Raw genomic sequence first — 13813 nt, 5'->3', positions numbered from 1 at the left:
TGCATTTCTTGGCTAAATGTAGCTGAGTTCCGCCACACCCGCACCTCTCTTTATAGAAGCTGCTTGGAACGACTCTGTTTCTCACAGGCTTTCTGAGCCTTCCTCCCTAGTTGGCTCTCACGTTGCGCTCGTCTTGGGTTGTGACTGACTTCCTTGACCTCCTCAGTCACTTCAGAAGCTGCCCCAAGAGCCCTGGCATTGAACCCTCTTCTGTGCATCTCAGGTCATCGTGTACTCTGCTCCACCCCTTGCTTTGCCAGCCCAGCACCCCAGGGAGGGGCGACGGGCGGGGAGGTGAATACCTGGGCGCTGGCCACCCCTGGGGCCCTTTGTGGGGTGAGAGCCTGTGTCAGGGTAACACTCACATGTCTTCAAGTGTGTCTAAGCTTTCTCCTCAGCAGCTGAGCTGCTGGGCAGTGGGGTTGCAGCTGGGATTGACCCGTCACGGTCCTTCCATGCCCACAGGAAACATGGGGCCTGGGGTGGTGACTCCACTCAGGGGAGTGGGGTGGGTCTCCAGCAGCTTGCACCCCCAGCACTGGGGAGGAATAGGGCTGCCTCGTGACTTAACACCACATCACACACTTGAGCTCCCAGACCTCTCCTCCACCCTCTCTTACTTGAATAGCTGCACTCCCGCCCTCTCCAAGCTCAAGCCTGTCCTTCCTCCTCTCTCCTGATTATCCACTTCGCTTGCTCTCTTGCCAGGTTCCCTCCTTAAATTTCTTTCCCAATGGAAACTCTTTCTCCTTTGTTTCCCAGAGTCTCTTCAGAGCCCCACTTGCCCCCATGAGGCCCCTTCGTGTCTCTGCTCCTCCCCCCTTCCCCCATGGCTCGCCTTCCCAGCCCTTAACCTCTCTGCACCTCCCTGCTGATTCCCAGTTGCACTCACGGCCTCCTCCCTCTCCCATCCTGTGTGCCAGCTGGGAACAACCAGCTATAAAGAGTTTATTGGACTGAAAAGTGAGTGAATGTTCTCACACACTCTACTCTTTCCCACCTCAGCAAAGCTTTTCAGACTCACGTTTCCAAAGGAATCTGAATCTGGAAGGATTTAGATCCACTGAAAAATGCTAAACCTCCAGTGTTTGGCTGTGTTTGAAATTGTTGGCAGTCCCTACCACATCTGATGTTATGCACCCTGTTTATAGATGCCTGGAAAGAAGCCTTTAATGCTTGTATTGTGTTTTAACTTGCTTTCCTTTGGAGGCAGGGAATTGTCAAGTAAGTATGCACAGCACTCTGCAAAAGCCCAGGTGTTCGATGAGCATCTAGAACTAAGCGTTCATGCAGAATTCACAACCGTGAAGGGTCTATACTTACACTCTGCTGAATTTGCCACAATGCAGGTTTCTGCCTTTTGCCCCCTCATCTTCCATTTTGAAGCAATACAGCTGTAAACATGCTTGTGAAATAAGAAAGAAACATTCTGAGATTGCTTTACTTTTCAGTTTTTAACTGAAAATCAAGGTGAAAGAAAGCATCGGATTGCCTCTACGTGTATATATATACACAATCTCCTGTATATATAAATACACAGTGGTTGTGCTTGTATGCATACTCTGTATACACTGTATAATATGTGACATATTATACAACCTGAGTATGCCCTGAAAACAAGCCCGGCGTGTAATCTCAAATTCTGCCTTATGAACCGTGCTCTAGTCCCAGCGTCCCCTTGCTCCCATCTCAGACCTTGGCTTGCTTTTGTCATACATTCGAAGACTCTTAGGTGGAAGAAGAAACCCACGGATTTCATTTAAAAGTTCCACTAAAACAGAAGAAAGAGCAGATGTCCCGGGAAGCGATAATTAATGCGAAGGCAGTCTAATTGTGAAAACTGGCCTGCCCCCGGCCTCCCGCTTTTGCTCAATTTGGCGGCGATGATATCAGCCGGGGGTGTCGTTTTGCAGAGACGCGCTCTCTCCCCATTCTCCGGTGGTGATTGTGATGCCATTTGGTCCAATTATCACTTATGATTACATAACATGTTTTGACTGAAGAGTTTCTGAGAAAATAAAGCTACCTTGTTTCTCCCCAGCACAAAAACGCAAGCCCTTCCAGCAGGCAAGCTGCCCTCCCAAGAAACACTGCGAATGATTAGGCTAAATTATTGAACTTGAGTCAGACACAAAGCAGCCATTGTGCCTAACTCCCAACGACATCCAGGAGGATGTGATTGTTCTTCTGACAACAAGTTTCTCCCCAGCACACTCTAAAATAAGCAGTGGCCCCAGGCACACTGGCAAAGTCCGTAGAGGGTGCGGAAGCAGTGACAAGGCTTCCTTTTTTCTCCCTATCCTGTAGGCGCTTTAGTGCAGAGTTTGCCCAGAGACGCCAGGGTATGAGCTTTCTGAATTTGCAGAGCGGTGCACTCTTTCATTTCTGTTTTAGCTCTTTGCTGGCATGCTCGGGAAGCATGGTGTGTGCCACACGGGCATGTCTGTTCACTTGGACGATGCTTGTGCATGAATGAGGTGCTTGCTAGTGTGGCTCTGACCTGTACTAAGTCTCTCACTTGGCTTTGTGTGCTGCTCGCAAGGGGATCCAGGTAATCCTTTCTCTTTGCATAGCCCAAGAGCCGTAGCTAATGGTGGGAGCAGATGCAGGTCCCACCTGTCCATCCCTGGGCCCCTAAACTCTGAGAGAAGTCTGTTACCAAAAGATGGCCCTCCTCATATACAAGTCCTTGAGGGCTTACCCATTAAAGAAATCTCTTAATTAAAATTGGAGGCCCAGATCTCCAAAACCAAGCAGGGAAAAGTAACCTTGGGCATGGTGGTAGCAGTTGAATGCAGACCATGACCCTGAGGGACAGGGCAGTGGAGGAGTTTGTTCTGTCTTTCATGCCTTTGCTTCCTACGTGCCCTTTTGTGTGGCAAGAATGACCTGGGCACTTGGCCTTCAGGGCCCGTTCCCAGGCATGGCTTATAAGTCCTACTTCACAACACGCCATGATCTCTGGCCACCTAATTCTGAACGGTGTTGGTACATCCCTGTCTGAAGAGTGGCCGGTGGGTTCAGGAAGTGTGGCCTCTTCCTTCCCAGACTTAGGCTCCTCTTTAGTTTTAAGACCAGCCCCTCTGGCTCATGCATTCTTCCTGGCTCCCAGGAGAGAGGGACTGACCCTGGCTCTGATGCCTTACGTGTGGGGAAGCCCAACCCGGTGCCTGTGAATCCAGGACCCAAAATGTCAGAAACAGCTTTTCCTGGGGTGGGGGGTGGGGGGGAGGGAGGGGGCAGGACAGATCAAACCCAGGCGTGGGGTCCTCCAAGTGGGGGAGGGGAGAGGGCCTGGCACTGGTCTTAGCTGACCTCGCTGGACAAGCAACCTTGCTGCCTTTTGTTCAACACTGTATTTCTTTTGGCCACTCTCTGTTCTAGACCACCCGTTAGCAGAGCAGCTCCCCAGCCTGAGAAACTCCAGAAGAACAGTATCACCAAAAAAAAGAAATTGGTTGAGGTGAGGAGGTTCAACTATTTTGCTTTTAATCTGATATCGATGTTCTAAGATCTGCCTGGTGGACATCACCATCTGCAAGTCCCACACAGCGGTCCCCAACCTTTTGGGCACCATGGACTGGTTTCGTGGAAGACAGTTTTTCTGCGGATGCGGGGGGAGGTGCAGATGGTTTGGGGATGATTCAAGTGCATTACACTTATTGTGTGCTTCTATTATTATTACATTGTAATATTTAATGAAATAATTATACAACTCACCATAATGCAGAATCAGTGGGAGCCCTGAGCTTGTTTTCGCTTGCCACTCACGGATAGGGTTTTGGTATGAGTCTGCAAGCAATTGATTTATTACGGTCTCTGTGCAGTCAAACCTCTCTGCTAATGATAATCTGTATTTGCAGCTGCTCCCCATCGCTAGCATCATTGCCTCAGCTCCACCTCAGATCATCAGGCATTAGATTCTCATAAGGAGCGCACAACCTAGATCCTTCGCATGCGCAGTTCACAATAGGGTTCGCGCTCCTGTGAGAATCTAATGCCACCGCTGATCTGACAGGAGGCAGAGCTCAGGTGGTAATGAGAGCCATGGGGAGCGGCTGTAAATACAGGTGAAGCTTCTATCGCTCACCCGCTGCTCACCTCCTGCTGTGTGGCCGGTTCCTAACAGGCACTGGTCTGTGGCCTGGGGGTTGGGGACCCCTGCCACAGATGCCTTCAAGTGACCCTAACTGGACCCGATGGCTCTCCCTTATCCTCTCTCCCTTCCACACAGTACTGTGTCCCCCAGCAGTGACCAGAGTCCCATCCCCACATCCCCTGGGTCACGTTCTTTCAGCCCTGCCTTGAAGGGTTCCTTCAGACCCTTCCCAGGTCCTATGGGTACTAACTCAAAAATGTCCCAGACCTGGCCCCTTTTCCCTGTACCTAGTACCACTCAGGGAGTGGGGTGCGTAGAGAGTGCAGGCTTATTCACTGTCTCTAATGTTGTTTGAGCCCTTGCCGTGTGCCAGTACCTTGCTGTATATATACTTCCCACCAAGTATTTCACACATGCCTCACATCTACCTACAAGGTGGGTACCATTATTGTTCCATTTTACAGATGAGAACACTATAGCTCAGAGAAGTCAAGTGATATGTTAGGCCCCAGCCCAAGATCACCAAGCCAGTACTCCGTTGTTAGGATGGCAGCTCCAGGGGACCTGCTGTTTTCTGAAAGAGGCCTCCTAACTGTTCTTTCTGCCTCCAGACTTTTCCCTTTCCTCTTTGACACATGCCTTTGCTGCCCACAGAGTTAGCTCTTGAAAATACAACTCTTCATGCCTCACCCCAGCTTTAAGACCCAGGAGATTCCCACATTCCTGATGGGATCCAAGCTCATGGTTTCAGAACCTCACCTAGGAGCCCCCTTCCTAGCTCATCACCTGAGATTCTCCACTGCAACTCATGTGTCTAACCCCACAGCCATGAATGTTCTCTGAGGCTGCCTGGGACTTTCAGGCCCCTGTGATTTCAAGCTCCTTATGCTGAGAAGCCTCCTCCTCTTCCCTCCCCACACCCCACCCTTCCAAGCCCTTCTCTGTGCAATCTTCCCTGATGCTCCCCGCCCTAACCCTCCTGTACTCCACCCTCCCCACACCCCCTCCTCCACACCCTTGTCGGGCTCTACTACCGTAGTTCCCTACTCATCTCTCTCCTCTGCTGCGCTCCAAACTCCCGAGGCAGGAAAATCTATCTGAAACATTTGTATTGGAAAAGGGAAATATGTTGCCGGGGGGTTTATCATAGAACACAGCACAGGTCAAGAAATACAGCTGAACTTCAGGAAAGACAGGGTCCAGGAGCTGAAAAGCTGCCCTGAGCCAAGATGGTGCCTCTTTCTGCCCAGCAGGGCCTCGTGCATGCCTGACGCATTCGTCTCTTTTCCTGCAGACTTCTTGAACTTCTTTAGTAGACTGTGGTGCTATCCAGTGCCCAAGTTTTACATCTCTTACCAGGGTCCTCAATTCTAAATTCCTGGCGGAAACTATCTGATTGGCCCAGCTTGAGTCAGTTGTCCACCTAGACTGGGGAATCACATATTACACACGCAGTTTCTGGGAAAGACATGGGGTGGGGAAGAGACTAGAGGTGGGTAGCCGCTCGCTCAGTTGAAAGGAGGAGAAGGGCTTTCCAGGTGAGAGATAATTTAAAAAAAAAAAGAGTCATAAAAATAGGAAACCTCCTGATATGTGGGCTAAATGGACATGTCAGCTTGACCAAGGGTCACAGGAGATGTGAGAATAGGGCCTGATTGTGCCAACTTAAGGAGTCTGGACTCACCCATAGGTAGTGAAAGTCATTGAATGCTTCTGAGTAAGGAGGTGTTGTGGTATTTTAGAATTAATCTGATGTTTGCAATTTGCAAGCTTTGGAGAGAGAAAAGGCTAGAATCAGGAAACCTAGAGAAAAGGGACCCACATCTTCTTAATCTTGTATCCCTCCCCCCGCAAGCCCCAACCAGCAAGGTGCCCGGTGCAGAAGAGCTGCCAACAGTACAGGTGTGTCAAGTCGAATCAAGAACAGAGCTGATCTGAATCAGTCACTGCTTTTGTCCTGGAAGACAAGGCAGGAAGAAGAGAAAGACTGTAAACCTAGAACAGTATCTAGTTGTTGGGGAGAAAAGAATGTAGATGGTGTAGAAACTTTGTAGGGCAAGCACCAAGCAACAGAATGAGCATGGCATTTGCCTCAGTGCCGTGCTCTGCCGGTCCCTGCTGCCTCTGGGCGAATCAGAGCAGAGCTCTGAGACACCATTCAGCTCACCTTCGAGAGCACCTGCCAAGGCGCAGACGTAAAACTTCTGGGTAACCTTTACCGGATATCACCTTGGTAGGCTTTGCCTCGCCTGAGAAGCAAGGAAGCAAATCTTTTCTATTTCGAAAACTCACTGTAATTCTACATGTTAGCCTGTCCCCCTATTATGTCAAAGAAGTAAAGAAAGGGTTGCACTGTATCCCCAGCTGGTCAAGGAGTGAGTGGTTGGCTGTCTCACCAGCCTCATGGTTCCCATGACATGCGTGTCCCCGAAGTGCGGGTTTGTTCCTGTGCCGTTACTTCCTCTAAGGACCCTTTCATCCTTGTGTGGGAATGTAGGAGCTGGCTCTCGACCACGTGTTTGGCTACAGAGGGTTTGACTGTCGCAATAACCTGCATTACCTGAATGACGGTGCTGACATCATCTTCCACGCGGCCGCGGCCGGCATCGTTCAGAACCTGTCCACAGGTAAATGGGTTGGGAGAAACCGCCATCTGAACACAGGCTTTTATTTTAGCCTTTTATGCACTTTCCCACTGGTTAAATGCCCGAAAGCTTAAGCTCTCTCTTCCCTTTAGAGCCATTCCGCTCCATTCCAGACTGGTGTCATGTAGTCCTGGAAGATGCTCAGGCCCACGTTCACAGAGTCAAACCCTCTTTCTCTTTATCCCTCACCCAGCCGCATCTCATCTCAGGCCCTGGAAGGGAGGTGTCGGTGTTTCCATCAGCTCCACGGAGGCCGAGAGGGATGGAGGGAAGCCAGAAGGAGGGTGTGGGGAGTAGAGAAACCCTTATAGACAGTAACCAAGAATAAAAAATGGGGGAACTTTTCTCATTGGTTTTTAACAGTCACCAAAATTTTCAGCAACTCAGATTTTCAAGTTTTGTTTGTTTTGAATAATTAACCACATTCACAGTGAGAATGAGAACAATAAACAAGAATACCTAAAATGTCCCTTAACTATAGAATGACTCTTAAATTTAAAAAAAAGTTTAAAAAGAAACACCTCAAGCAAAAAGAATCATTCAGAAACTAATTTAATAGACACGCTTATTTTTACCACAAGATTTAAACACGGTAACATGTTGCCTTTATTTGCTTTATATCTTAAAATAAACCTTTTCTTCCCCTCAAATTTTTATGCTCCTTCATAGTTTTTTGTAGTTCATGCATAGATTTTTTTAGACAGTAAAATCACTGGGCACATAATGATTTGGTTTTTGGGGGCGAGGGGAGCCTTGGAATTTTCTATACATTTTGCTCAATTTTCTAGCCACATGTTACCAGGTTAGTAGCAATGTGCTGTATTCCATGCCATCACTCACCTCTCAGTTCCTGTGCATTTGGGTGGGTTTACAGTGACCACTTGGGCAGTCAGCAAACTGTTTGCTGCAATAGACGATAAAGCTTTTCCTGTCCTTTCTTCCACTTCCTGTGACACATGTTGACTTAGGGCTTCAGGGGGGTGAAGCCATCACCTGTGCTATCCAGGCACCCAGGAGATTAGCACTTGGATAGATAAAGATGACTAAAAGGGATTTCCTAAGCGTTCTCCTGTTTAGTCTTCCCTTTCCAATTAGTACGTAGTGCCATTTTGCTCAGCAAAGCGCTATCTCCAGGTGCCCCCTCCCTGCCCTGCCCAGAGGAAGAGACACTGAGAAGCCGTGGGTCCTGGGCTGCAGGAGGAGGAACCGTTCTGGACTCTGGAAGCCTGTGCACTTGGGCGCCACCCAGGATACAGAAGGATTGAAGTGGAACTTGTGTGTTTAGATTAGATAACAGATACCAGCTCTCCAAAGGATCTCCCGTCTCCCTAAGGATGATTCCGAAAGTGAGAGTTCGGCACTTTAAGCTCTTGCTTCTACAAGGCCTTTCCAAAGACTCACACAAAGCTTTGGGGTTGCCCCAAGAGCTCTTTCAGTCCCCTGCTCACCCTGCCCCATCTCTCCTAGGGAGCCAGAGCTTCTACCTGGAGCACACGGATGACATCCTCTGCCTCACGGTGAACCAGCACCCCAAGTACAGAAACGTGGTGGCCACCAGCCAGATAGGTAGGAGGGTCCTGCAGCCGCCGAGGCTCTCCCAGCTGAGCAGAGACATTGACTTAGCAGCAGTTACTGGGGAGGCAGCGGGCAGGTCATTGGTATCCACCCTTTCTTGATGTCACTCTTGATTTTTTGAGCCCTGAATGTATCAATGTTGCCTGAGTTGATACAACCAGTGATTGGTGACCTGAAGGACCATTAAGTCAGACCAGAGCCTCATCATCCAAATAAACGGGTGGCCCCCATCCCTGGGGACTTGTGAGAATAATTTTTCAGAGCCCAGGTGTCAAGTGAAGAGCCCCACATCTGAAGCCTGGAGGTTGTGCTTGGCAAGGGTAGATTCCAATATGTGTGCCTGGCTCTTCTCACTCTAGGAAAATGCCAATGACAAATGTGAACTGATTCACATTTGTGAAGAGTGGTGGTTGTTTTCTTCTAACTCTGTCATTTCAAAGGCAATTTTTCCAAACATATCTTCCTGCTTGTTTTCATTGAACCCATGCCCATTTTAAAATTTAATTTGGAACTTTCTGATGCTGGTGTTAAGTGCTTCACTCTTAGAAACATGACTTATTTTAGCTATTGTTTTCCCTTGACGCTTCCTCATTGCCATTGCTCATCCAATGCAGGTGATATTACGGAGACCCCAGGTAAGGCTGTCCCACCTGTGAGTAGTTTGAATCTGCACAGCGAAACCATGTCTATGTACTTCGTTTGCTGATTGTACCTGGCTGAGTTGCAGATACAAATCATTGACCTCACCAGTTTCCTTTGTGTAAACTCCACCTCGAGTGTGTGTGTTGGACATAAACACCCTTAGGTCTCTGCCTCTGAAAGCACAGCAGATGTTTCCCGTTGTCTCTCACCTCCGGCCAGGCCAGGCCATAGGTCTCTTAGCCCCCGTCACTCTAACGCCCCGAACACCTGTCCTAAAGCGGCTTTTAGGTGAGCGTCAGCGTTGCCTCGGCTCCGCCATTCCCCAGCCTTAGCTCTTCGTCGTACCTCCCACATTCAGGAGCAACACCTTCCATCCACGTGTGGGACGCCATGACCAAACACACCCTCTCCGTGCTGCGGTGCTTCCACTCGAAGGGGGTGAATTACATCAACTTCAGCGCAACCGGGAAGCTGCTGGTGTCAGTGGGCGTGGACCCCGAGCACACCATCACCGTCTGGCGCTGGCAGGAGGGTAAGGGAAGCGGGCTTTCTGTCCCTCTGGGAGGCTTGTTTGTGGCATGGGCTGGGCTCCAACCTAGATCTGCCTCACTCCACGGCCCACCATAGGCACTGCTGCCGCATCAGCAGAAACCAGGGCTCTTGGGATCCTAGAGAAACTGCTCATCAGCTGCCACTGCATCCCTGGACCCCATGGCCTCTGGAGTCCTGAGCTGGTCAGTGAAGGGTCTTTGGGCACTTTGGGAAAGTGGCTCAGTGCTGGCTGGCTCCCTCCTCAGACAGGAGGCAGCAGCCTCCACCATTTCTGTCCTCATCACCTACCTACCCAAACTTCCTTGTCTGTCTGGTGAACCCTGGATCCTGCTGCAGCTTTGTCACCCTGATTGCCTTCTTACAGGAACTGGGATGGGGTTTTATCACCATAGTCTTAGAAACTCTTTTTATTAACATTTTTGAAATGGGGATTCACCTTATAATTAAGGCTTACATTTAATGTGACAAGATTTCTATCTTGTCCTCCCCCAATATGTGCGTGCACACAGGCTGCTACTAAATTTACAGTCTTCTTTGGATCAAATGTATGCAATCTTCCATGTATATTCTCAGGGTGGCAAAAGCGGATCCAGTTAGTTAATAATGAGGTCTGTCTCCAGCCGGGCCGCCTGTATCTGGGGCATGCTAAGCCAGGCAGGCACAGAGGAAGCACTTCTCCAGTCCAGGGCTTCTCGAGTCCCATGATCTCAGAGGGAGATCTGTGCATGATCTCAGGCACAGTACCTGCCCCTGCACAGTACCTGTCCCAGCACAGTACCTGCCCCAGCACAGTACCTGTCCCAGCACAGCACCTGCCCCAGCACAGTACCTGCCCCAGCACAGTACCTGCCCCAGCACAGTACCTGTCACTGCCTTGTCTCTTGCTCACCTAGGGCCCCTTCTGACTTCCCAAGTGGATTGGTGGAGCCAGGACTTTTAAATAAGCTCCCAGGAAAAAGAGAAGTCTTCCCTTTGGTAATTTTCTCCCATTATCTTTGTTGGAACCAGGATTTGTCTTTATGGAAGGGTTCTAAGTCAGCGATAATGTCTCATAGCCTGACACCAACCAGCAGCTCTTCTGAGCTGATTATGTGTAGTTTTTGCCTTCACTTCAAGTCCTGCTTACAGATAAATAATGTAGTTTTGAGGGAGGTTTATAGCCATTCTTTGTTATCATTAGAGAGTGTATTATTCATTTCTCATTTGTCTTTAACAAATTATCTTGTGGAACCCTTGGGGGGGTGTGTGTGTGTGTCTGTGTGTGTGTGAAACAAAATTAAATGGAATAAAAAAATGAGCTTAATATATAAAATGCATGTTGTCAGGTCCTAGATACGTGTATGAAATTTGTTCTGAGCAACCTGGAAGCCAGTGCAAAGAGGGAGACAGGCATCTTCACAATTAGAAGTGTCCATGAGATTAAAAGAAGGCAAAAGCAAACAGTGGATTAGAAGAAATGTGCATGTTATTTATTTTGTATTTTCCCCATGATTGCTGAAATTAATCCTCTTTCCATCTCTTTATTGGCCACTTACATTGCTGCTTCTGCAGTTCAGCTGTTCAAATCCTTTTTTTTTCTGTGGGTGGGAGGGTTGTCTTTTGCTTATGCTTTGTAGCTCTTTACTGATTGTCTTTTAAAGCATCGCATATGTTTTCTTCCAGTCTGTTGTTTTTTAAATTAGTTTATAGTATCCTTGGGGACCATGGTTTTTAAAAGCTCTGAGCCCTAGGTAGTGAGGAATCTGTTCCAGTAAGTCAGGCATTCCATCTGCAGGGAGAGAATTACTGCCCTGAGAGGTAACCTGAGGGTCTCCCCAGCCATTCCTGGGAAGGGATTCCAGGAGGGAGTGTCTGAGGGCTGGCTACAGGCCCAGCCATGTTAAGAACCCACCAGTACTCTAAGCCATTTAAAAGTAAATAAATACAAGTGATGAGGAAGAGGGGAAGAAAAAAAGTATGTGAGTAAATAAAATAGGGAGATTGATTAAGAGGAAGTTGGAATTAAGACATTAAGAATAAGCAGAAAATGGAAAGAAAAGAAGTTTAAAATAAACATTAAAAACTCAAGGGAGGACCTTCAAGATGGCAGAGGAATAAGACGTGGAGATCACCTTCCTCCTCACAAGTACATCAGAAATACATCTACATGTGGAACAGCTCCTACAGAACACCTACTGAACCCTGGCAGAAGACCTCAGACCTCCCAAAAGGCAAGAAACCCCCCACGTACCTGGGTAGGGCAAAAGAAAAAAGAAACAACAGAGACAAAAGGATAGGGATGGGACCTGCACCACTGGGAGGGAGCTGTGAAGGAGGAAAGGTTTCCACACACTAGGAAGCCCCTTCTCAGGCAGAGACGGAGCGGCGGCAGAGAAGCGGCAGAACCATGGAGGAGAGCGCAGCAACAGGGGTGCGGGGGGCAAAGTGGAGAGATTCCCGCACAGAGGATTGGTGCCGACCAGCACTCACCAGCCCGAGAGGCTTGTCTGCTCACCCACCGGGGTGGGCGGGGCTGGGAGCTGAGGCTCGGGCTTCGGTCGGATCCCAAGGAGAGGACTGGGGTTGGTGGCAGGATCACAGCCTGAAGGGGCTAGTGCGCCACAGCTAGACGGGAGGGAGTCCGGGAAAAAGTCTGGAGCTGCCGAAGAGGCAAGAGACCATTGTTGCGTGGTGCGCGAGGAGAGGAGATTCAGAGCACCGCCTAAACGAGCTCCAGAGATGGGCGCGAGCCGTGGCTATCAGCGCGGACCCCAGAGATGGGCATGAGACGCTAAGGCTGCTGCTGCAGCCACCAAGAAGCCTGTTTGCAAGCACAGGTCACTATCCATACCTCCACTCCCCGGAGTCTGTGCAGCCCGCCACTGCCAGGGTCCCGTGATCCAGGGACAACTTCCCCAGGAGAATGCACGGCGCGCCTCAGGCTGGTGCAACGTCCCGCCGGTCTCTGCTGCCCCAGGCTCGCCCGGCATCCGTACCCCTCCCTCCCCCCGGCCTGAATGAGCCAGAGCCCCCTAATCAGCTATTACTTTAACCCCGTCCTGTCTGAGCGATGAACAGATGCCCTCAGGCGACCTGCACACAGAGGCAGGGCCAAATCCAAAGCCGAACCCCACGAGCTGTGCGAACAAAGAAGAGAGGGTGAAATCTCTCCCAGCAGCCTCAGGAGCAGCGGATTAAAGCTCCACAATCAACTTGATGTACCCTGCATCTGTGGAATACATGAATAGACAATGAATCACCCCAAATCTGAGGTGGTGGACTTTGGGAGCAACTGTAGACTTGAGGTTTGCTTTCTGCATATAATTTGTTTCTGGTTTTATGTTTATCTTAGTTTAGTATTTAGAGCTTACTATCATTGGTAGATTTGTTTATTGGCTTGCTTGTTGTCTTTTTATTTTTTGTTTTAATAATTTTTTTAATTTTAATTTTCATAACAATTTTATTTTGTTTTACTTTTTTCTTTCTTTCTTTCTTTTTTTCTCCCTTTTCTTCTGAGCTGTGTGGCTGACAGGGTCTTGATGCTCTGGCCGGGTGTCAGGCCTGAGCCTCAGTAGTGGGAGAGCCGAGTTCAGGACATTGCTCCACCTCCCAGCTCCACATAATATCAATCGGCAAGAGCTCTCCCAGAGATATCCATCTCAACACTAAGACCTAGCTCCACTCAACAACCAGCAAGCTCCAGTGATGGACACCCCATGCCAAACAACTAGCAAGACAGGAACACAACTCCACCCATTAGCAGAGAGACTGAAAAATCATAATAAGTTCCCAGACACCCCAAAACACACCACAGGACTTGGTCCTACCCACCAGAAAGATAAGATCCAGCCTCATCTACCAGAACACAGGCACCAGTCCCCTCTACCAGGAAGCCTACACAACTCACTGAACCAACCTTACCCACTGGGGACGGACACCAAAAACAACGGGAACTAAGAACCTGCAGCCTGCGAAAAGGAGACCCCAAACACAGTAAGTTAAGCAAAATGAGAAGACAGAGAAATACGCAGCAGATGAAGGAACAAGGTAAAAACCCACCAGACCAAACAAATGAAGAGGAAATAGGCAGTCTACCTGAAAAAGAATTCAGAGTAGTGATAGTAAAGATGATCCAAAATCTTGGAAATGGAATGGAGAAAATACAAGAAACGTTTAACAAGGACTTAGAAGAACTAAAGAGCAAACAAACAATGATAAAAAAACACAGTAAATGAAATTTAAAATTCTCTAGAAGGAATCAATAGCAGAATAACAGGCACAAGAATGGATAAGTGACCTGGAAAATAAAATACTGGAAATA

The 13813-nt window shown here is 48.8% G+C and overlaps 1 protein-coding gene across 1 annotated transcript in view; it reads left to right on the top strand.

Moving 5' to 3' along the window:
* EML6 (EMAP like 6) overlaps positions 1-13813 on the top strand; it is a 320117-nt gene that overhangs the window by 286924 nt on the left and 19380 nt on the right. Inside the window, exons 29-33 of the mRNA XM_067705051.1 lie at positions 2543-2551; positions 3385-3463; positions 6597-6726; positions 8212-8310; positions 9320-9493. Coding sequence (XP_067561152.1) covers positions 2543-2551; positions 3385-3463; positions 6597-6726; positions 8212-8310; positions 9320-9493 — 491 coding nt within the window. The remainder of the gene's footprint in view (positions 1-2542; positions 2552-3384; positions 3464-6596; positions 6727-8211; positions 8311-9319; positions 9494-13813) is intronic.

The sequence above is a fragment of the Pseudorca crassidens genome, chromosome 14 (assembly GCF_039906515.1).
Source record: "Pseudorca crassidens isolate mPseCra1 chromosome 14, mPseCra1.hap1, whole genome shotgun sequence".
Lineage (NCBI taxonomy): Eukaryota > Metazoa > Chordata > Mammalia > Artiodactyla > Delphinidae > Pseudorca > Pseudorca crassidens.
Note: the sequence above shows the minus strand (reverse complement) of the source record. Positions and strands in the feature narration are given on the sequence as shown.